At 49.6% G+C, this 23067-nt stretch overlaps 5 protein-coding genes and 1 long non-coding RNA gene across 6 annotated transcripts; 3 read left to right on the top strand and 3 right to left on the bottom strand.

Annotated features, from left to right (window-relative positions):
• The first annotated feature begins 7725 nt into the window (after positions 1-7725).
• Positions 7726-10171, top strand: LOC133391423 (large ribosomal subunit protein mL50-like). The gene is given in 5 exon segments (XM_061645809.1): positions 7726-7744; positions 9391-9572; positions 9646-9845; positions 9933-10056; positions 10058-10171. Coding segments are annotated over 4 exon segments (480 nt in total). The 5' UTR covers positions 7726-7744; positions 9391-9519; the 3' UTR covers positions 10161-10171.
• Positions 10172-10391: 220 nt separating this feature from the next.
• LOC4576335 (transcription factor grauzone) lies at positions 10392-12567 on the top strand. The gene is made up of 2 exons (XM_001237670.3): positions 10392-10527; positions 10629-12567. The coding sequence occupies exons 1-2, from the start codon at positions 10417-10419 to the stop codon at positions 12162-12164; spliced, it is 1647 nt and encodes a 548-aa protein (XP_001237671.3). The 5' UTR covers positions 10392-10416; the 3' UTR covers positions 12165-12567.
• Positions 12568-12623: 56 nt separating this feature from the next.
• Positions 12624-14729, bottom strand: LOC4576334 (zinc finger protein 883). The gene is made up of 2 exons (XM_001237669.3): positions 14255-14729; positions 12624-14184 (listed from the first exon to the last, which is right to left on the bottom strand). The coding sequence occupies exons 1-2, from the start codon at positions 14360-14362 to the stop codon at positions 12718-12720; spliced, it is 1575 nt and encodes a 524-aa protein (XP_001237670.3). The 5' UTR covers positions 14363-14729; the 3' UTR covers positions 12624-12717.
• Positions 14730-14907: 178 nt separating this feature from the next.
• Positions 14908-18722, bottom strand: LOC4576343 (transcription factor grauzone). The gene is made up of 3 exons (XM_001237667.3): positions 18418-18722; positions 16827-18323; positions 14908-16263 (listed from the first exon to the last, which is right to left on the bottom strand). The coding sequence occupies exons 1-3, from the start codon at positions 18697-18699 to the stop codon at positions 14908-14910; spliced, it is 3135 nt and encodes a 1044-aa protein (XP_001237668.2). The 5' UTR covers positions 18700-18722.
• Positions 18723-18756: 34 nt separating this feature from the next.
• Positions 18757-20476, bottom strand: LOC1276170 (transcription factor grauzone). The gene is made up of 2 exons (XM_315481.4): positions 20243-20476; positions 18757-20168 (listed from the first exon to the last, which is right to left on the bottom strand). The coding sequence occupies exons 1-2, from the start codon at positions 20474-20476 to the stop codon at positions 18822-18824; spliced, it is 1581 nt and encodes a 526-aa protein (XP_315481.4). The 3' UTR covers positions 18757-18821.
• LOC4576342 (uncharacterized) lies at positions 20456-22092 on the top strand. Its single transcript, XR_009764914.1, has 2 exons — positions 20456-20898; positions 20969-22092. It is a non-coding gene; the product is annotated as an uncharacterized LOC4576342 (long non-coding RNA).
• The last annotated feature ends 975 nt before the right edge of the window (positions 22093-23067 follow it).

The following is a 23067-nucleotide window of genomic DNA, read 5'->3' as shown; positions in this document are numbered from 1 at the left end:
GTCCGTAGTGAATCTTTTGGCAATGCCGATATTCTTTCTCGATTAATACGAGCGCACGAAAAACCGGAAGAAGACTTTCTGATAGCTTCAGTGAGCTTAGAAGCTGAGGTGAAATCTATCGCTGCTAGTAACCTTGGGGCTTTTCCTATAAGTTTCGATGCAGTCGTTTGTGAGACTAAATCAGATCCCCTGTTAAGGAAGCTTTACGAATACGTGCAAAATGAATGGCCAAGAAATGCTACCATCAGCGGCGAATTATCGCAATACTATCATAGGAAAGATAATCTCTCAACAATCGAAGGCTGCATTTTATTCGGAGAGAGGGTGGTCATACCCGAAAGACTAAGAGAACGCTGCCTCCTTCAGCTTCATCGAGGACATCCGGGTATACAGCGAATGAAGGCGATCGCTCGCAGTTATGTATACTGGCCAACAATTAATGATGATATTACTGATTGTGTAAATGCTTGCCATCCTTGCGCCCTTGCGGCCAAATCACCTAATCACACAAATCCTGTACATTGGCCAAATACTAAAACACCTTGGGAACGTATCCATGTAGACTACGCAGGGCCTCTTGATGGCGAATACTTTTTAGTAGTGGTGGATGCATTTTCTAAGTGGCCTGAGATTATCAAGACACAAAGCACAACCTCGACTGCTACCATCGGAATACTCAGGAGTTTATTTGCGCGTTTTGGCATGCCGGTCACACTTGTAAGTGACAACGGAACACAATTTTGTAGCAGTGAATTTGAGGAATTTTGCCTGCGTAGTGGTGTTCATCATCTTACTTCTGCCCCGTACCATCCGCAGTCGAACGGACAGGCGGAAAGATTTGTCGATACGTTCAAGCGAGCTCTGGCCAAGATAAGAAATAGTAGAACGTCTCTGCAAGAATCTCTAGATATATTTTTACAAACATACCGGACGACTCCTAACTTCCAAAACCCGCAACATCAGTCTCCAGCGGATGTAATGTTTGGCAGATCCATTAGAACATGTTTTGAGCTTCTTCGTCCACCTTCCAAAATGCAGTATGAATCGTCTATGAATACCAGCAGAGTTTTTGCGAGGGACGATCTGGTTTACGCGAAGCTTTATCATCGCAATGGTTGGAAATGGGTTCCCGCAGTGGTAGTTCAGAAGCGCGGCAACGTCATGTACAAACTAAACACAGGTCAACGGATGATTATCAGTCATGTGAACCAGTTGAAGCGCCGCGGCAACAGCATCGAGCAGCTTGATACCGAAACTGCATCCGCGTTACCACTTGAAGTGTTGCTAGAGGCATGGAACCCATCGTCATCGTCATCGTCATCGTCATCGTCATCGTCATCGTCATCGTCATCGTCATCGTCATCGTCATCGTCATCGTCATCGTCATCGTCATCGTCATCGTCATCGTCATCGTCATCGTCATCGTCATCGTCATCGTCATCGTCATCGTCATCGTCATCGTCATCGTCATCGTCATCGTCATCGTCATCGTCATCGTCATCGTCATCGTCATCGTCATCGTCATCGTCATCGTCATCGTCATCGTCATCGTCATCGTCATCGTCAGCGTCCGTGTCGCAGCCCATCTCGGCTAACAGTAGGCCGCAATCGTCATCAACAGTACCTTTGAATCCCGTTTTACCAGCACAACCAATGGAACCGGTCCCGCATGCTTCTCGTTCGTCGGAATCTAAGAAGGTACCTCTGCCTCGCCGCTCTTCTCGTATAAGAAGAGTTCCGCGAAGGCTCCGCCCGTACTTTCTATCCTAAAGCGGGGAGATGTTGTGGAGACGGACAGCGTCGCGCAACATTGTGGCTCTGGGTTGTTCGCAGAGTGCGACAGCCCTGGACGTCACCCGAGCTGTCCGTCGAGGGCGACCGTGTGACGGAGCGAAAGGGCCGCGCCATCGCGGCTAGGGCACGACGGCCGTTCACCCGGGGCATTCGGTTCTCGGGTGATCAACGAGTGCGGTAACCGTTACGCGGCTGCGCCGAGGTTTTTAGGTTTCAACAAGTATTTAATGTGTTAGGAATAAAGTTTGCATGTTTTGTTTGTAACCTTTTAATTGTGCTTAGTTCAGTGGTTTATTCAAATAAGTGAACGGACATCCGAACACAACAGTAAGATTGAAGAGCTGCATTCAACCCAGTTGAATAATCTCCACAAATCCGCACGCTGCCGTTCTGCTTCCTCACCACCACAATTGGGGCCGCCCAGTCCGAATAATGCACCGGAGTAATCACCCCTAGATCCTCTAAGCGATCGAGCTCCTTGTCCACCGTTGCTCGCATCGCGTACGCTACCGGGCGCTTGGGACAAAACACTTAAGGCCGGGCTACATTGATCGTACTCGCAAGTGTAATTTTGATTTTCACTAGCGCATCTGGCGGCGACTGGTGGAAGCTTTTTTTGGTCATCGAGGGAATGGTCATGCCGGATCACAAAATTAAGTAGTTTTTCCATCGTTTTCCACTGCAAAAATGGATGCAATGCGTGCAAAACATGTGTATATACGTTTTACAAAACTTTTCTCCTCCGATTTAACTAAAAAACATGGAAAATTAACGTATTTTCAGGAGCGGCTCCAAATTGTTTGGAAAAATGCTTCCATCAGCCGCCGCCAGGTGCGCTAGTGAAAATTAAAATTACACCAGAGAGTACGATCAATGTAGCCCGGCCTTTACAGATGAACTTACCTACTACATGAAGAAATGAAATGGACTTACCGGAATGCGCGGGCCGCTTAGTGTGTGTTGTGCGCTCAGACAAGCAAGTGTTGCGAGCTGCCGGTCGAGCAGGGCTCCCGGCAGGGCACGGTACGGCTGGCGCGCGGCCGAGTATTTTATTGTGTATTGTGCTTGTCAGTATTATTTATTATGTGTACTGTTATGTTAGTGTTTTAATAAAGTAACTGATGCAAGCCAAAGACACAACAGCAAGGACATAAAGAAGGCTTCTGTTCAAGCAGTAAGCTCGCTGCATCAAAGCCTTTCAAGCAATGGAAGCCCAAAGAGAACATGAAGACGAATGGCATTTACACTGTTCGCAACGTCGGAAGGAAACGCAAATTCGTCTCGGTCGAGCTCAACGGTGTAGCAGTCCAGCTTCAGCATGACTCGGCGTCCGACATTACCATCATTTCGAACGAAACATGGGCTACCATCGGACGACCACCCACTCAACCGACCGATGAATCTGCTGTCACAGCGTCTAGTAGTGATTTGAATCTCCTCGCAGAGTTTCAAGCCGACATCACTATTAACAACGTGACCAAGACAGGGCGCATCTTCATCTCTGATAACGCCGATCTCAACGTTTTGGGAATCGATACTATGGATCTGTTTGATCTGTGGTCCGTACCGATTAACAGCTTGGTCAACGTAGTACATCAAAACTCTGACCAATACGTTGATCGCCTCAAGGTTCCCGGAGGTTTTTCGAAGCATGCTGGGTAGATGCACAAAAGCGCAAGTGAAGTTATACTTGAAGCCTGATGCCCGTCCATGCTACTGTCCGAAGCGACCAGTGGCGTATGCGGCTCTTCCCAAAGTAGATGCGGAACTCGAAAGGCTCGAAACAAACTGTATAATTTCTCCAGTTCAATTCTCGGACTGGGCAGCACCAATAGTCGTCGTACGGAAGTCGGACAATGTTTCGGTCCGTGTGTGCGGTGATTATTCTACGGGCCTGAGCAACGCGCTGGAATGTGACCGTCCTCCTCTACCTCATCTCGACGATCTTTTCGCGGAGCTGGCTGGGGCACGCTATTTCACACATCTTGACTTATCAGACGCCTATCTACAAGTTGAGGTCGAGGTGGTATCACGCAAGCTGCTTACCGTGAACACACATCGCGGCCTTTTCCAGTACAACCGATTTCCTCCCGGAGTCAAGTCGACACCTAGCGCTTTCCAACGAATTATTTACAGCATGGTGGCTGGCATCTCTGGAGCGAAACCTTACCTTGATGATATCTTCATTGCTGGCCGCACCAAAGAGGAGCACGACCGTATTTTCTATGCTGTTCTCGAACGCGTCCGTGAGTATGGTTTTCATTTACGCCTTGAAAAATGTCTTTTCGCGCTTTCCCAGATCGGTTTCCTTGGATTGATCGTCGACAAGGACGGTGTTCGGCCTGACCCGTCCAAAACAGAAGCCATTGAAAAGTCACCCCCGAAGGACGTGAAGCAACTTCCCTCCTACCTCGGAGCTATCAACTATTATGGTCGATTCGTTCCACAGATGAAGCACCTCAGGGCTCCCCTGGATGACCTGCTGAAAAAGGATGCTCGCTGCAACTGGACAAAAGAGTGTCAGAAATCTTTTGAGCAGTTCAAGACCATTTTACTCTCCGACCTGCTGCTTACTCACTATGACCCATCTAAGGAGATCATCGTCGCGGCAGACGCATCGAAGTATGGCGCTGTCGTCATGCATTGTTTCCCCACCGGTGAGGTGAAGGCAATCGCACATGCTTCTCGCTCACTGACGGCAGCGGAAATGAACTACGGCCAAGTGGAAAAGGAAGCATTGGCGTTGATATTCGCTGTCACCCGTTTCCATAAGATGCTGTACGGACGGCATTTCACTCTCCAAACCGATCATCAACCGCTGCTCAAAGTTTTCGGCTCGAAAAATGGTATACCAGTTTACACAGCCAATCGTTTGCAACGATGGGCTTTGACACTTCTCCTGTATGACTTCGAGATCAAGCACATCTCGACGATGAATTTCGGCTACGCAGACTTCCTGTCCCGGCTGATGTCATCACAGCGCAGACCAGATGAGGATTACGTCATAGCTGCCGTCTATGTCGAATCCGAAGCAAAGGCGATCCTCGAAGACTCCATCAACAATCTGCCAGTCAAACATCAGATGATTGTGGCTGAGACACGTAAGGATGCTGTTCTGCAGTAAGTGATTAGTTACATCAATGAAGGATGGCCAGCAAGCATGAAGCTAATCACCGATCCTGATGTGAAGAAGTTCTTCGTCAGACGTTAGGGACTTCAAGTCGTCGATAACTGCGTCATGTTCGGCGATCGAATTGACGTTCCATCAATATTCCATAAGCGAATCGTCGGCCAGCTACATCGTGGACACCCAGGAATGGAGCGGATGAAGACTCTGGCTCGCAGGCAGTACTGCAAAATGTCATGAGTATCACGAGATTTTCACCAACGAAAACAATGAACATATCCGTGGTAGCTTGATGCTCATTGCTGATAGTCAATAAAAGTGCGCCATGACATGCTGAACATGACATGTGAATTCCTGAGTTCAACGCGATACTCTGACTGACAAGCTTAGCTTAATGCCGGCACAAGCATTATCATGATTTTTTTTGCTGTGAACGGTGCTGCCAAATGCCGCTGTTTCAGTCATCAACACTCATGACTGAAACGAAGCTCAAATCAGATCACGTACACAACTGAGATGATCAGTGGCTATACTGAGACAGTTGGAGAATCAATCACATGTTTGGTGACATTTAGTTTAACACCCAACTTTTGATCACTCACGACATTGTTGTCGGCGATAATCGCGACATTCTTGGAATATACTTGGCGCGTGGGCTCTAGCAACAAAATAAGCATGCTTTCTCCCTCTATCTGTTTTGATTATCTGTCGGGTCAAACAGAGCGAGAAAACATGCTCATTTTGTTTCTTGGAACCACTCGCACGCAATGCATATCTCCCGTGACCATCGCGATGATCACCGATTGAAAATGTCGCGACCAAGTGATTGAACACGAGTTGGTTGCACACAATGTCACCAAGCATGCGATGGTTGCACCAACTGTTTGAGGCTCGCCTCTGATCTTCGCAGTAGAGCTCGTGATGCTGAGATGATTTTGTTTCAACCAGAATTTGTCATGACTATGTCAGTGATATTTTGCAAAATTAATCACAGCAAAAACAGTCGTGTTATAGTGACTGACCAAGCGATGGTCGCAAACATGTCATGAGCATGTATTAGTCACACCAATCGTTCTTAGTATCACCTCTGATTATCACAATTGAGTACGTGATGCTGATATGGATTTTGTTTCAATCGGATTTTTTTATGACATTGATAGTGACATTTTGCAGCACTGCTCGCAGCTACATTTACTGGCCGAATGTCGACGACGATGTGGCGCAATTCGTTCGTCTGTGCGATGCATGTGCTGAAGCAGCATAGGCTCCGACGAAAGCAACCCTGGAATCATGGCCTCTCCCGGACCGGCCGTGGCAACGAGTACACGTCGATTTCGCTGGCCAATCGACGGACATCAATATTTCGTGATTGTAGATGCCTACTTTAAGTGGCCCGAAATTTTTCGCACTAGATCCATCACCACGACAACAACTTTGGACCTGCTTCGTGAAACATTTTCCCGTTACGGCAATCCAGACACGCTAGTCTCAGATAACGGAACGCAGTTTACGAGCGGACAGTTTCAACAGTTTTGCAGTGAGAATGGCATCAACCATATTCGTACTGCTCCATACCACCCGCAGTCGAATGGCCAAGCTGAACGTTTCGTGGATTCCCTCAAACGCGGCCTTAAGAAGTTAGGTAAGGGCAGTGGCGGATCTAACGGTAGGCGGACTAGGCGGTCACCTGGGGCCCCGTAGATCGCCATTCTATAGTATGCCGTATGAACAGAGTACTAGCGACAAGGGCCCCCGGTAGGGTGGCCGTTGGGGCCCCGAGGCTGGCGAATCATTTGCACGCCCCCCGTCAGCAAATATTTTAGAACCTGTGACTGATGATCGAAGGGGCCCCTGACGGTGTACTGTTCAATATCCTAACAGCAAGTTTAGTGCCACTACCCCCCTCCCTCCGGCACAACAACATTTACCATTTACAGGGGCCTCAACCCGTCTTTCCGCCTAGGGCCCCCGATACCCTTAATCCACCACTGGGTAGGGGGAATCACCAACATTACAGCATCTTCTGACGTTTCTTTCAGTGTACCGATCAACACCCAACCGGAATACACCTAAGGGAACGTCTCCAGCCGAAGTGTTTTAAAAAAGAACGATGCGCACTACGTTGGATCTGTTAAGGAAACCATGTCCTCCGACTGCAGACGTTAATCACAAACAAAATGAACAATTCAACAAACGGCATGGAGCGGTCAAGCGATCATTTGGAGAGAATGACTTGGTGTATGTTGAACAACACGTACACAACAAAAAGTCGTGGGTTCCTGGTCGAGTCATTGAACCAAAAGGATCAGTTAACTATGTCGTGTCGCTTGACTTGCATGGAAGACAGAAGCTGGTTAGATCGCATGTCAACCAAATGCGTTCTCGCTACGGTTCCGAAACCCCTGGGCAAGAACAACAACAACTTCCATGGGAAGTTTTATTAGAAGAAGTTGGTACTACTGCTGCAGTGAAACCAGCCGGCAATCATGTTGCTATTAATTTGAACTCTACGGTGCCAGCTGATGTTCCTGTTTTTGAAAATCCGCCAACCGATTTTAACCCGCCAACAACCAATGAACAACCATCTGCATCAGCATCGGAATCCATCGCATCCGAATCCGTCACAGCTGAATCTATTGCAACTGAATCCGTCGCATCCGAATCCATCGAAAGCTTACTACGTCGTTCCGTACTGTTGTGGACAGACCGCTGCCTCATCCTGAGGGCTCACTGATGACTGCAGGGCTGTCATCCGGTGACGTCCTCAGTGAGGATCGCGGCGCGAGCAGGACCAGTCGTCCTCTCCCCGCATTGCGTGTGTGTGTATGCGTTATTATTTATATACGTGTTATTTATTACCATACCAAAGATTAGTTGTTAAAATACATATTCTGTTTGTGCCGTACACACCGTCTTACAGGGTTTTCGAGGATTATATAGACATGTTCAGCGAGTTGTAGATTCGTTCAGGCATATAATAGACTCTTTCAGCGAGATATAGAATTGTTTGGAAGTAGGCGTTGACATTAGTGATGGGCGGGTCGACCCGAACCTATCGGGTCGGAGCCATCCGTAAGCGACCCGGAGTCGTTCGGGTCGACCCGAAAGGTACAAATAGGTTCAGTGGGTGCAACGACTCCGGTAGGTGCGAGAAAGCATAAGCGACTCCGACCCGTTGGTGCAACGAGTTCGGGTCGGGTCGGGTCGGATTGAATCTATCGGGTCGACCCGAACTCGCTGCACCCTCGGGTCAAACTGAACCTACCGTGACCCGACCCGTCCCGAACTCGCTGCACCAACGGGTCGGAGTCGCTTGTGCTTTCTCGCACCTACTGATCTATCGGGTCGACCCGAACTCGTTGCACCCGCGGGTCGGATTTGATTCCGACTCCGACCTAGCGCACCCGCTGCACCCACGGGTCGGAATCGATTCCGACTGGCTTGCACCCGACTCCGGGTCGGGTCGTGAAATGAATCGTATGACCCAACACTAGTTGACATGTTCAGCGATTCTGTAGAGCTGTCATTTGTTTTGTTTACACACTGTGCCGCAGGGTTCAATTTTTCATTCTTAAAAGTCCTAAAAGTAGCTAATAATCATTCTCCAAGCTGTTTAATACATAAATTAGTTGAAAAAAACATATTGAATATCCATAGAAAAAAAATGAAAGCTCCACAGCTTCATTGGTTTGATCAATAGATGGCGTATTACAACTCATCAAAATTTGCTATCCTTTTCTTGCAATGTGTTTCGACAAGTTTTATCTTATCATGACCTATATAGCCTTCTAACTTTCTGAGCAAAAATCTATATGAATGGTCGTGTGGTCAGATACGTGGGTATCAACACCATCGACCATTACTCAAATCTCACTTGCTTCAGTGCTGGTGGTTTCCGTTGGAGTTTAGTATTTAAACAATCGTATCGCCGTTCTATAGTTCTAGCGATGCATAACTTCAATGCGAAACCACCCGCTGCGCAAAGCGATCGAAAACTTCTGAGCCTCTCGCTCAATGTAGCTAGAGAGCAAGAACCAATATATTATATTGATTACAATTATATTATATAATTACATTATAATGATAAAGCGTGGTGAAAGGATGAGCAAGAGGGGAAGGAGAGGAGAAAGAGAACGTGGGTGTGAACTATTTTTCGGCCATTATCATTTTTGCATCAAAACGGTCGCGTTCCGGAGCTTTTTTTGTCAGAAAGAGACAAACACATACAGCGCGCTCTTTCGAACGACCGTAAACGGAAAGCGAGCTAGAAAGCGAGCTCCAAAACTGCTCGATTTTGTTGTGCGGGCATACAACAGTGCAGAGGAAATGAAAAAGCTCTCCTCCAAGCGATGAAGCTCAGCTGGTCGGGGTATCCCACCAACAGATAGCGCCACCAGCTTTTTTGCTATTTTTAGAATGCATGAGACGTTTGCCGTCTGCCAAACGAAGTCTTTCTATATTCCGTTTAGATAGAGTGCTTGAGTCGTTTAGAAGCCGTTTAGTGGTCGTTTAGTGGATTTGTGGAACTTGGGGCTAGTGAAAATAAAAATTACACTACGGAGTACGATCAATGTAGCCCGGCCTTTAAGCAGAGCTTGATGTACGAGGGCAAGCGGTTTGAATCGGTGGCACAATCTCTTTCCGCTCGAAGGTAAGCATTGGGTTTTGTTTAGCATTCTCCTTTAGCTGAATTATTTGAACGTTGTTTCCATTCCATCCGGCAGCTACTTGCGCGCAATCAAACCCTACACGCCACCGGAAAACGTTACCGAGCAGGTGCTTAAGTTGGCCAAAGAGAACGGTTTGATCGACGCCAGGCAGCCGTTCGGTGGGATGGAGAAGAAATTTGCATTTCTGTCGGCATGCGGCAAAGCGCTCGGGCACTGGGTACCGAATTCAATGCTGCACGAGGTACAAACCGTGGGTAAGAAACACGTCAATCGAATCAATATCGAAAACAAACGGTACAAAGCGTACTATATACTTTTCTATTCGATTTATGTACTTTCAGAGGATGCCACGATATTCTACCAAACACCAATCGACACACGACTTCCGCTCGATGCGATACGCTCGGTAGAGCTGCCGGAAAATCTCCACATCCAGCAGGATTATGTGCGCTTCCATCCGGAAACGGTTCGGTGGAAAGTCGGCCTTCCCGAAGAGTTCGACGGTTGTGACCGGCCTGAAGTACAAACAGAAATACCGTGGCCATGAGGCGAAGAAATCTTGGGCATAGGTGTGTTAAAATTAAGGAACCCCGTGAAAAATTACCTGTCTGGCAATTGATTTCGCTAATTGAGCAAACAGCTTAATTGAATATGTACATAGCGCGTGTACATAGCAACGCGGTAGTAGTAGTGGTGTGCGTGCGCGCAAGGACGTTTGCCTTTCGCTGGTGTTAGTGCGCCGCTGTGCTGTCAAAACGGAATCGTTCATTTGTTGACATTTCACCATAAACAAACGCCTACAGCAAACGCGTACAGCAGCCAGCGATGGACGAAAAGTGTCGATTATGTTTGGCTCGGCTGGAAAATCAACGCTCAAACGCCACCATCGAGGAGGAGGGTTTTAGAGAAAAGCTTAAAACACTGTTCAGCTTCCCGGTAGGTGTCGAAAGCAGGCGTTGAAATGTGCTTCCAGCACGCCTGGCCATTTGTTTACAAAAAACAACGAAATGCTATTAACGATTCCCTTCCGTTTTCAGATCACCTCAATCGAAGCATTCCCATCGACGGTGTGCGTGCAGTGTGAGGCAAGGGTGTCCGATTTCCACACCTACCATGAGCAGGTGAAAAGCAACCAGGATCAGCTGTGGTCGACCCAGCATCAGAAGTATTTCGAAGAGGTCAAGGTAGAGCCCGCCCCGGATGCCGACTATGACGTGTTTGAGCTGCCGTTCGAAGAAGCGGAACCGGTTGAAGGTGCGCCGAAGGAGAGCTGTAAAAATGAACCCGATTCAAAGTGCCAACAGCAGCAGCTGCAGCAGCTGGACGAGCAGACCATAGACAGTGATCTCGATGATGGGATGAAGCTGGAGGATGAGTACAATCCTCCGAGCAGCAGCGCTGCTAGCAACAATAATTCAGACGACAGTGAGTACGAGGTGAAACCCCGGAGGTCGAAACGCGTGACGGACACGGCAGACCGCACGAGAACGACACGGCGCGGACGGCCCCCGAAAAGTGAGGCAGGCACGAGGTCGCCCGGTGAGCAGAAGAAAAAATCTCCCATCGTGGTGCGGCGGTGCCAGGCGACGAACGAAACCAACCAAAAGCTGCGCGAGTTTTACGACATGAAGTGCGAGATGTGCGAGGAGCAGCTAGAATCGTTCACCGCACTGAAGAACCACTACTATCGAACGCACCGAACGCCCGGCTACATCAAGTGCTGCGGGCGCACGTTCCACAGCCGGTACCGGTTGCTGGAGCATCTGTCCTACCACGTCGGCTCGAGCATGGTGCGGTGCGAGGAGTGCAACAAAACGTTCAGCAGCCGCAGCTACCTGCTGGTGCACAGGAGCCGCGTCCACGGGCAGGCCGAGGATCGGCCGTACAAGTGCACCCAGTGCCATCAGTCGTACGCGATGGAGTGCCACCTGAAGGCGCACATCGTGTCGCACGTGCGGGTCAACTGTACGATCTGCGGGAAGGAGCTGGCGAGTGCGCTTTCCCTCCGCACGCACATGATCAACATGCACGGCAACAGGGAGAACCACATCTGCGATAGCTGCGGGCGCGAGTTCCGCAGCCGGCAGGCCTTCGAGCGGCACGTCAAGCTACACCTCGGGCTGGAGGTGGCCGAACAGGTGCAGTGCGAGGTGTGCCACAAGTGGCTCAACAGCAAGCGGGCGCTCAAGATGCACGTGAAGCTGGTGCACATGGAGGCGGGCCAAACGTTCCAGTGCGATATCTGCTCGCAGCAGTGCCCGAACAGCCGGGCGCTGGCCAACCACAAGCAGCGCGTGCACGTGGAGGAGCGGTTTAAGTGTGAGGAGTGCGGCAAGCTGTTCAAGCGGCAGCTCTACCTGAAGGAGCACGTGGCCGCCCTGCACACCCGCAAACCGCTCTACTCCTGCGAGGTGTGCGGTGCTACATTCAACTCGAACGCGAACAAATACTCCCACCGCAAGAACAAACATCCGGTGGAGTGGGAAGAGCGCCGGAAACAGCAGCTGCAGCAGCAACAGGAGCAGCAGCAGCATCACCAGCAACAGCAGCAGGAACAGGCAGTTAGTTTGTAAAAGAGGCTTAGCTTAGCTTCTCTATGTAGCGCACATACTAATATTCCCAAATCCCATCATAAGTTAAGTGTCACGTATGGATTTAAGAAAGTTTAAGGTCGAATGCTTTTTAATTATACAAAATCGCGATTTTCTAGTGCAATGATACACATTTGTATGCTGGTCATGTGAGTGGAATTACACCGAACAGTTCCACTTTGTGAAATGGTTTTAGACCTGTCCACAAGAACAAGAGGTCCCGACTGAGATGGTTCCACAATGGGAGTTGATTCGGAGATAATGCTTCGGTGGGAAAGATGCATCATTATTTAACAAAACTGTCAACAGATGCACAAATTAAGCCACCACAAAAAAGGATTTTCAATTGCAATTGAAAAATAAAATGAAAAAATCACATAAAAAACAACAATATTTTTTTTCTTTATATTTCTTTCATTTTGGATAGGTCGAATTTCTTTCATCAAATAGGTCGAATTGCATTAAAATAATTTAATCTTTTCGTAATTACAAACAAAGCAAAACCTCGTACACATCTCCAAAAACAAACCATTCCCTAGACGACTCCAGTGATCACATCCGCCGCGGCAAACAATCTCTTGCCCTCCCCTTGTTTCCTCTCCTCCCTGAGCGCTTCCCACTCTGCCCGGTGCCGGGTCTTCCGGTGCGTGTAGTAGTTCGCCCTCGACTTGAACGTAGCCTCGCAAAACTCGCACGCGTACAGCGGTTTGCGCGTGTGCAGCGCCGCCACGTGCTCCGTCAGGTAAATCTTCTGCTTGAACCGCTTGCCACACTCCCCACACTCAAAGTGTTCGCCCGTGTGCACCCGCTTTTTGTGGTTCTCCAGCGCCACACTGTTCGGGCTGAAGTGGCCGCACACCTCGCACCGGTAACTCTTGCCCGCCTCCACATGCATGCAGCGCACGTGCTTCTGCAGGTTGTACTTCCCGTTCAGCTGCTTGCCACAGTGCGGACAGTCTAGCTTCTCGATCGTCTCGATGCCCTGGTGCTGCTTGATGTGCCGGTCCAGCGCCAAGCTGCTGGAAAAGTTCTTCCCGCACAGATCGCACATGTAGCCCTGGCGTACCGTGCCGTGTATCAGTGCGGTATGCTGCTTCAGGTACCGGACGTTCACCGTTTTGCCGCAGATCTTGCACACCGTCGTTTCGTGTGCGGGCAGGTGCTGATTCAGCTGCCGCTGGGTGTGAAACGTTCGCTCACAGTGCTGGCAGGCGAAGGACGGTCCCTCGGCCACGTGCTGCTCGGCATTATGGCGCATCAGGTAGCTCTTGCTTTTGAACGGCTTGTCGCAAATCCCGCACCGGATCGTGCCGCGATGTGACTGGATGTGTTCCATGACGCGAAACCGACGGTAAAGCTTTCTGCCGCAGCAGCGCAAAAATCCGCGACACTGGTGCGCCACGCGATAGTGCCGCTGCAGCGTGTAGAACCGATCGAAGCTTTGATCGGCCTGTTTCGGGCAGAGCTCGCAGCGCATCTCGAAAAACTCCATAATGATGCGATCGTTCTCGTGCAGGTCGGGCTTTTTGCTGCGACTGTTCGGAGCTTTGTCATCGGTGTGTGTTGTGCTGTTGTTGTCGTCCGTCGAAAAGTCATCATCCAGCTGTTCTTTTAGCAGCACTTCCATATCCTCTATGGGCAGCATACTAGCGGTCCCATCATCATCATCAGCGAGCTTTTCCACGGGCTTTTTTTCATTTGTTTCAGATTCTTGATCTAGGACAGGCTTTGTCAGTGAATGGTCATGTTTAACATCTTCCACTTCCCGTCCTTTTGGCTCCACAGTTGGCTCTCGTGATGAGATTGCTTGAGTATGCTCTTCCTTTTCAACCGTGCCATGTGGAACATCATCCAGTTTCCTACCTTTCTGCTCCACCATTAACTCGCTTAACAAAACGTTCTGATTTGCCTCGACCTCTTCACTAAAGGCGTTAAAATTTCGCACCATCAACGCACATTTGGCACAAACATTTACCAGCAAAACGGATTCGGTAACGGCAACCTAAAACAACACAGCACAGAGAAATCAGCAACAAATGGACCAATGAAGCAGGTGGGAAAAATGCACATACCGGGAAAGTGAACACACGGCTCAGCATGGCGCCGAATTCGTCGTCGGTGATGGACGCTCCCTTTCTGGCACCTATTTTCTTTAAACATAAACGACATTTTTCCCACATTGTGTGCTGCTTTGCCGATTAGAAAAAATCGGCGCTGGTACAGGCAGCAAGCGTATGTTTGTTTGTTTATTTGTGCCATTTCTTTCGACTGACGTTCGCCTGCAGCGCTGCATTGAAACGTTTCACGTAAACCCTTGACGTGGTTGAAAAGTTTCACCAAGGATTCTCAAATTTAAAAATGCTGCTTTTGCAAATTGGAGGTCGAATTACGAAAATTAATTTAAATCCGCTTGCAAATCGAGAATGACTTCATAGTGCCTTAAATTTGGAAAAAAATCTCTGCTTTATTTTCGATTAATACTTTTCTTGAAGTCGACAAGTAAAATAGCATAACTACTGGGGAACCAATCGTTTAATGCCAATTGGCAATGTGATAAAAATAAGAACGCATTTCTAATGTCTTTGAATAACGAATTGGAACGTTCGCCTATCACTCTAGCGTTTTTCTAACTAAGAGCGGAAAATAATTCACCTATTAATAGCGCCTATCCTACACCTAAATACGCATAATCAAACTCAAGATCCTGCTGCCCTGCGAACCACCCTCAATGCTTGCTCATCTTCTTCAGCATCCGCATCCGCTTGTGCGCTTCCCATTCCTCCGGGTGCTTGTTTTTCCGATGCGTAAAATGGTTCGCGTGCGAGTTAAACTTCATCCCGCAGTACTCGCACGTGTACAGTGGCACGTTCGTGTGCGACGCAATGTGCTCGCGCAGATACAGCTTCCGCTTGAACCGCTTGCCGCAGAGCTCACACTCGTGCTTTTCCTGCACGTGCACCCGCTGCTTGTGGTACGACAGGGCCCGGCTGTTCGGGCTCTCGTGCGCACACAGATCGCACCGAAACACCTGCCCCCGCTCGTTGTGCAGGAAGCGAATGTGCTTGTTCAGATTGTACTTCCCGTTGAACCACTTCTGGCAGTACTCGCACTGCATCCGCTCGATCGGCTCCAGCCCCATATGCTCCTTGATGTGCCGCTCCATCGCCGCCTTGGTGCGGAAAATTTTGCCGCACGTCGCACAGATCTGGTTCCCATCGTCGCTGTGCATCTGCGTGAGGTGCACCTTGAGGGCGTAATTGCTCGACAGCACCTTCTTGCAGACGTGGCACTCCGCCTGCACGTGCATCAGCTGGTGCGACCGGAGCAGATACTGCTTCGGATAGGCCAGCCCGCACTGGTCGCACTTGAACGGGCGCTCCTCCTCCGTGCCGTGGCTTTTGGCCATGTGCAGCGCCAGGTAGCGCTTCGTTTTGTACGTTCTGTCGCACACCTCGCACCGGATCGTTCCCCGATGCACCGCGATATGGTCGAGAAGCGTGTAGCGATGGAAGAGCTGCTTGTTGCAGCACCGTATATAGCCGCGGGTGTCGTGCACCAGCTGGTAGTGCTCCTGCAGCTGCACAAAGTCATCCAACAGGATGGAGCAGATTTCGCACTCCAGCGTGTAGAACTCCTTGATCCGGTCGTCTTTCTCCTGCTGCCGGGCCGCCCCATTCCCTTCCGATTTGTCTTTGCCCCGCTCCGCGCTCTCCTCCTTTCGCTCCTTTCGTTCGCGCGCTTTACGACGGACCTTGCGCCGGGTCGCCACGACGTACTCATCGTCCGTGCTCGCATCCAAGTTCGATTCAGACTGGGCCGTAATGCTTCCATCGTACTCTTCCTTCACATCCACACACTCAATGCCCGGCGGCAACTCCTCCATCCCTTCCGCTGGCATGATTTCAATCTGAAGGTCCGGCTCTACCTTGACCGGTTCCGGCTCAACATCCGTGTCCGTCGCCAGCTCTAACCTTAGCTGGCGCTGGTTCGCCTCCACCTGCTGGCTGTACACGTGAAACTCGGCCACTGTCGTTTGGCACTGCTGGCATACCTGTTCCGGTAAGGGCTCTTCCGTCGAGATCTGGAAAAAAGATAGAGCGAGCGCGTGTGTGTGTGTGTTTGTGAGTATGAATCAACACAATCAACGGTGCGCCGTTTTACCTCGAATAAAAACACATTCCGCAGCTTTTGCTGAAACGACTCGTCCACTATCGAGACGGCGATGGCACACTGCACTTCCTCCAAACACAGGCGACACTTTTCATTCATTTTATTCGCAATGCTGCGCTATCGCTCACCCCCAGTGGCTTCGTTGCAATTTCGCATCACAAACAATCCGAGCAACCAACTGCACCGACTGCGTCTGTCAGGCGCGGAACAATAACATCAACAGCAGTGTACAGTGCTGCACAAAATGGTCGCTCCGGCGTTCGAAAAGTGCATTTCAATATTTTATAAAAGAATAAGATAAGTTTTTGAAATAAATTTTCTGCGAAAGGAAGTGTACAAATAATCCTTCAGCGTACTTGGGGGAGTTAATAATTCAAAATCGTCCAGTAAAAAAAAGGTAATGTTTATTGTATGCTATCATGCAGCATAATTGCCATATCCCTCGCTCGCATGCCCTTTCCCGCTTTAAGCAACTTCCTCCTTCTTCAGCTCACTGTCCGGCGCTTTACGCTGGGCCTCGAAAAAGGCCTGCCGGCGCGCCTGCCACTCCTCCGGATGTTTGCTCTTCCGGTGGTTGTAGCAGTTCGCGTTCGAGTTAAACTTGGCATCGCAAATGCCGCACTCGTACAGTGGCTGGCCGGTGTGCGACGCGATGTGTTCCTTCAGGTACAGCTTCCGCTTGAATCGCTTGCCGCACAGCTCGCACGCGAACCGCTCCACCACGTGCACCCGCTTCTTGTGGTCCAGCAGGGCACGGCTGTTGGGGCTTTCGTGCGGGCACAAGTCGCACCGAAACACCTGCCCGCCCTCCAGATGCATGAAACGCACGTGCTTGCGCAGGTTGTATTTCCCGTGGAACCACCGCTGGCACACGTTGCACTGCACCTTCTGCACCACGTCCACCCCCATGTGCTCGTTGATGTGCCGCTCCATCGCCTGCTTGGTGCGGAACTCCTTCCCGCACACGTCGCAGATCTGGTTGCTATCGCTACCGTGCATGTGCGCGACGTGCGTCTTGAGCGCGTACTTGGACGAGACCACCTTCTCGCAGATAGGGCACTTCTCCGACAGATGGTTGGCCTGGTGCGCCTTCAGCAGGTGCTCCTTGTGGAACGACTGCCGGCACTTGTCGCACTTGAACGGCCGGTCCTCCTCGCGGCTGTGGCTTTTCATCATGTGCAGCGCCAGATAGCGGCTGCTCTTGTAACTCTTCTGGCACACCTCACACTTGATCGTGCCCTGGTGGGCCGCAATATGGTCCAGCAGCTGGAACCGCCGATAGAACACCTTCTCGCAGCAGCGCACGTACCCCTTGGTGCTGTGCTCTCGCCGATAGTGCACCTGCAGATCGGCGAAGCTGTCCATCGGCAGCGAGCAGTGCTCACACTCAAACTTGTAAAACTCCTGTATCCGCCTGTCCTCCTCGTGCTGCTTTGCCAGCTCTTCCGGCTCGAGCTTTTCCACCTGCTTTTCCGTCTTCAGGGTGGTGCGCTTTTTCGGCGGCGCTTTTACCTGCGCCAGCCGCCGGCGACGCCGCACGGGAACTTTTAGCGTACCGTCCTTGGGGTCCACCTTCGGCACGAAATCTTCATCGTCCTCATCATCATCGATCTCCTCATCCTCCTCCCCTTCCGCTTCCTCGCGCAACGCGTCATTCACGTCGGCGGCTTCGGTGTCCGAGGGTTTGGGGGCCCGTTTGGCTGGTTTGCGGGTAGCGCTCACATGTACCGTTTGTTCCGTTGCGTCTTCCTCGAGCCGTTCGCGCGCTTCCTCCATCTCGGCATCGTAGAAATCGTCGTCTTCTAGCGTTTCAATTTTAACCACCTCGAAGGGTTGAAACTTTTGCTCCTTCAGCTGTGTCTGCAGCTGCTCCTGATTGGACTGAATCCGCTGGCTGTACGTGTGAAAATCCGACACGATCGTAACGCACTCGTGACACACCCGTTCCGGTAGCGTATCTTCCGGCAGTATCTGCAAGTAGTGACGGCGTTAGTAGTGATAGGTCACGACCCTGTGTCTGGTCTCGTCAGAGATCAAAACAATCGAACTGAAGGGGACCACTTACCGGGAATTTGAACACCTTCTGTAGCTTCGAACCAAACTCGCCGTCCGTGATCGGTGTCGCGTTGGTGGAATTGCAACATTCTAAGCACAGGCGACACTTTTCATCCATTTCGTTTTCGGACGATACCGCGGCTGGTTCGGCTTGGTTCATGGTGGAGCTGTAAGTTTGTTGTTCTTGTTCGCTCCGCTCGTACACAACAGATCCATGTAGACGGTGGTAGCCTGTCAACGAGCTGTCAACCCGCAACAGTGACCAACAAATTGCGCAAATGGTTATGGACATTTGAATTTATGACCAACAACTGTTACAATTGTTTGGACAAAAGAGAACTGCTAAGCGTTTAACTTTTAAACAGTGTCTTTATCGGACACTTTGTGAATTATTAAAACGATTTTATTGATAAATTAATGTTTGCTCATTTCCCGCTCCGTCCGCAACCGTTTCTGAGCCTCCCATTCCTGCGGATGCTTGTGTTTTCGATGCGTAAAGTAGTTGGCCTTCGAGTTGAACGTTCGATTCTGGCATATCTCGCACGAATACAGCGGCATGTTCGTGTGCGATGCGATGTGTTCCCGCAAGTTGGGCCGCCGTTTAAACCGCTTGCCACAGTACTCGCACTCGAACCGTTCCTCCACGTGCACTCGTAGCTTGTGGTTCGCCAGTGCCCGACTGTTGGGACTTTCGTGCGGACATAGCTCGCACCGAAACACCTGCCCGCCCTCCAGATGCATAAAGCGCACGTGCTTGCGCAGGTTGTACTTCCCGCTGAACCATTTCTGGCAGTGGTCGCACTGCAACCGTTCTACCACGTCCACCCCCATATGCTCGTTGATGTGCCGCTCCATGGCCGGTTTGGTGCGGAACACCTTCCCGCACGTGTCACAGATGTGATGCCCATCGCCGCCGTGCATCTGGGCGATGTGCACCCTTAGCGACTGAGTGTTGGAGAGAACCTTCTCGCAGATATGGCACTGCTGCTGGACGTGCATCAGTTCGTGCGCCCGCAGCAAATACTGCTTCGGATAGGACACGTGACACTTGCCGCACTTGAACGGTCGATCCGTTTCGCCGCTGTGACTTTTGGCAAAGTGTAGCGCCAGGTAGCGCTTCGTTTTGTACGTTTTATGGCAAATTTCGCACCGTATCGTGCCGCGGTGCGCTGCAATGTGATCTACCAGAATGTATCGACGAAAGAACTGCTTACCGCAGCATCGCACGTAACCTTTCGTTTTGTGCGCGGTTCGGTAGTGGTCCAGCAGCTGGACGAAGCTTTCCGCCGTTGCCGCACAGATCTCACACTCTAGAGTGAAGAATTGGGTTATGATTTTATCGTTCTCTAACTGATTTGCTTGTGATACTTCTTTTGAGGATGTGTCCTGATTTTCGGTCTCTTTTTGTAGATCGGGCTTGTTTTTAATACTTTGGCGCGCTCGTCGTCGCTGTTTATCGTTCTTCCCTCGAACGCAATCCTCGTCTACGCTCAATCCTTCCCGGTCCTCCAAACACATCGTTGCCTCTTGATTCACAGCCAGCTCTTCCTTCTGTAAATGCTTTTCCGTCTTGGTACAGTCATCCTCCTCGACTAGTGATTCCACCATAACATTTTCCACCGGCTTAAGGACATTTTCGTTCGCCTCCCCGAGCAGTTGGAACTGATTGGCCTGAACCTGTAGGCAGTACGAGTGGCAGTAAGACACGGTACTTCTGCATTCATTGCACACGTGTTCCGGAAGCGCCGTATCGAGGATTATCTTAAGCGGAACCGGAAAAACAAGTAATAAGTTGAAACCCTTTCACTTTCGCCGTACGTACTCTATCTACTTACATCGAAATGAAACACCGTTTTTAACTCCTCTTGAAATTCAGCGTCGCGTATCGATATCTTCGGCCCGGTGGACGATAAACTTCCCAGACAAAGGCGACATTTTTCACTCATTTTTGCGTACCGAAATGCTGCGGATGCTTCTTTTTGCGGAATGCTTCTTTTCAGCGTAAACAATCTTGCTTTTGTTATCAAACAAGAGCGCGCTGTCAAGTGGATCCAAACCAGCTGATCCATCAAGCATCTTCTACAGCGCAATGTACACAAAATCGTTTTCTGATAAATAAAAATAACACAAATACAATAATTAAAATATGTACACTAATTAGAGAAACGAACGATTCATAATCGGAATAACACAGCCCCAACATGTGCGTGTGTGTGAAAAGCAACAAATGTTCTTTTTTTCATATGTGTGTGTGTGTGTGCTGAGTTTTGACAAACCTTTGCCGGCAAACAGCAGGCTGTTTTGTTTTCATCGCGATGGATGCGTCGAACGCACGTGAAAATTATAACGAACTGAACTGAGACATTATTCGAAAACAGCATGGCCTCATCGCGTGACAAAAGATCCGGCAGTATCTACAAGTTTCGTGATGCACTGATAAAGAAGATAGAGAAGGTGTTTGAAGAAGAAGAAAGATTGTTGCGGTTGCAGCGTAAGTTGGTGGTGCTGGGAGTTGCAACGAGACAAAACCATAAACCATCGTCAATTGGGTCCCATTTTAGGTGAAAAGCAAGCAAACAATGAACCATCTGAAGAAGCAGAACCAAGCGCACTAATGTTGACCTGCGACGATGAAGATCCATTCGCTGACCCCAGCAACGCAACGACCGCAGACGTTGTGAAGGTGCTGCGAACCTTGTCGGTCCAGATCGAGCAGCTTTCTTGTAAGCAGGATACATTCCAACACCAGCTAGACGAAACAAAGAGTCGTGTGACGAAGCTGGATAGAAGGCTGAACGAAGTGCTTTACATGGCTGAAGCGGTGAAGGACGAGTTGATGTCTGACGAATTTCAGAAGGCGAGGGAGCAGATCGTTACACCCGTTCCCGGGTTTGAGTTTCAAGCGGTAAGCAACGAGACTGAGCTAAAAGTTCTAGACCACAGACTGGCTACGGACGAGGCGTACAGCAGGAACCTCACCAAATGGCTGAACGCGAAGATACTACACCCGGATCCAAACCATCGCTTACATCAAGCAATGGAGGCAGTTTTCAAGCGCGAGTTTCTACCGTTGTGTAGTTGGAAGGGGCGAGCCAAACCGGGGCAATTCAGAATATCCATGAGTGCCCAAAAGTTCATAATGGAATTGTTTCGGGTGGTTGGAAGTAATCGGTTCATTACTATTTCAGATGAATTTGTGGCCAAATTCTTTATTAAGAAACTACCGTTCGCCAAAGCGCGGCTCAACTTGAAAGGTTATAGAAGCAGTGTATGCAATAGGAAATCCTAACTAGGCTCAAATCCGGACAAAGTAAACCCAAATCCGGACGTAAAGTAGTTTGGACCGGAACATAGATGGATGCAAGCACCTTTCTTATGGTTTAGACTTTTTACACAACTTATAGAGTACTAAGAATTTGTTAAATATTCTTTAGGAGAACGTGTCGGATATAGCGCGTTCAAGGTATACATACACCACGACTACTCATGCACTATGCAGAACAAGTTAGGTCGTCTAAGGTTTATGATAGCATATCGTATCGAATTAATACATAAGAAGCAAAATACTAATTGAGCTTAAACTCCTATGCTAATTCCTACCGGAACCAGTTCGCGTTTCGTTCCGGATCCGGAACAGCTACAGGGGCAGTTTGAAAAATGAATAAAACTGGGAACTGATTCAGCACAGATAGAGTTTTAATGCCAATTGCAGGGCAGGTTCAAAGACCGTCATGGGTTCATTATCAGTTTTACAACGGATAAGCGATCGTGGTTTCGTTACGTAGTCCTGTTAACGGGATAAATGAATTAGTAGGCGTCACGTCTCTATTAAAAAATGAATACAAAAAAAAAAAAACATTCGTTGTCCATAATTCTTGAGCTGAAAACGAATGTTTTCAAAACATGAGGATAAATAATTTTAAATGTGTATGAGTGAATCACGTTGTGACTAGTGATGTGCTTTCTGGAGCACACCCACGACTCCGATCCGACTCCAAATACTGTTAGGCCAATTCCGACTCCGGTAAAATGGAACCACTAGATCCGCTCGGAGTCGTCCGAAGCCTGCCGGAGTTGTTCGGAGCCGTTTGGAGTCGTCCGGAGTTGTCTGGATTCATCCGGCCGACTCCAGACGACTCCGGATGACTCCGTCTGTGGCCGATTCCGAATGAATCCAGACGACTCCGGACGACTCCGACTCCAGCGACTCCAGACGACTCCGAACGACTCCGGCGACTCCGGCCGACTCCGAACGACTCCGGAAGACTCCGAAACGACTCCGGGCGACTCCGGACGTTTCCGGATTACTCCGGACGAATCGAACTAACAATAGTCGGAGTCGGATCGGAGTCATGGGTGCGCTCCATACAGCACATCACTAGTTCACAAGCTAATTTTATTATTTGCGGCTATCAATACGTAGCATCATTGGACCCAAACGGCTATTCTTATGGCGATGCCGAAACTGATTCCGATTTCAAAGAAGACTCGGACCCGATTCCGATTCCAAACCCGAGACTGATTCTGGAGCTTTTTCCACAGCTGATTGCGAATCTGGAATCGATTCCGGAAAGTGATTCAAGACCTACTATCCAGAATCAACTCCGACGAAAACTTCGGAGCTAATCGGAATTGATTCCGACGAAAACTTCATTTTTCC

Source organism: Anopheles gambiae, chromosome 2 (genome assembly GCF_943734735.2).
Source record: "Anopheles gambiae chromosome 2, idAnoGambNW_F1_1, whole genome shotgun sequence".
Taxonomy (NCBI): domain Eukaryota; kingdom Metazoa; phylum Arthropoda; class Insecta; order Diptera; family Culicidae; genus Anopheles; species Anopheles gambiae.
Note: the sequence above shows the minus strand (reverse complement) of the source record. Positions and strands in the feature narration are given on the sequence as shown.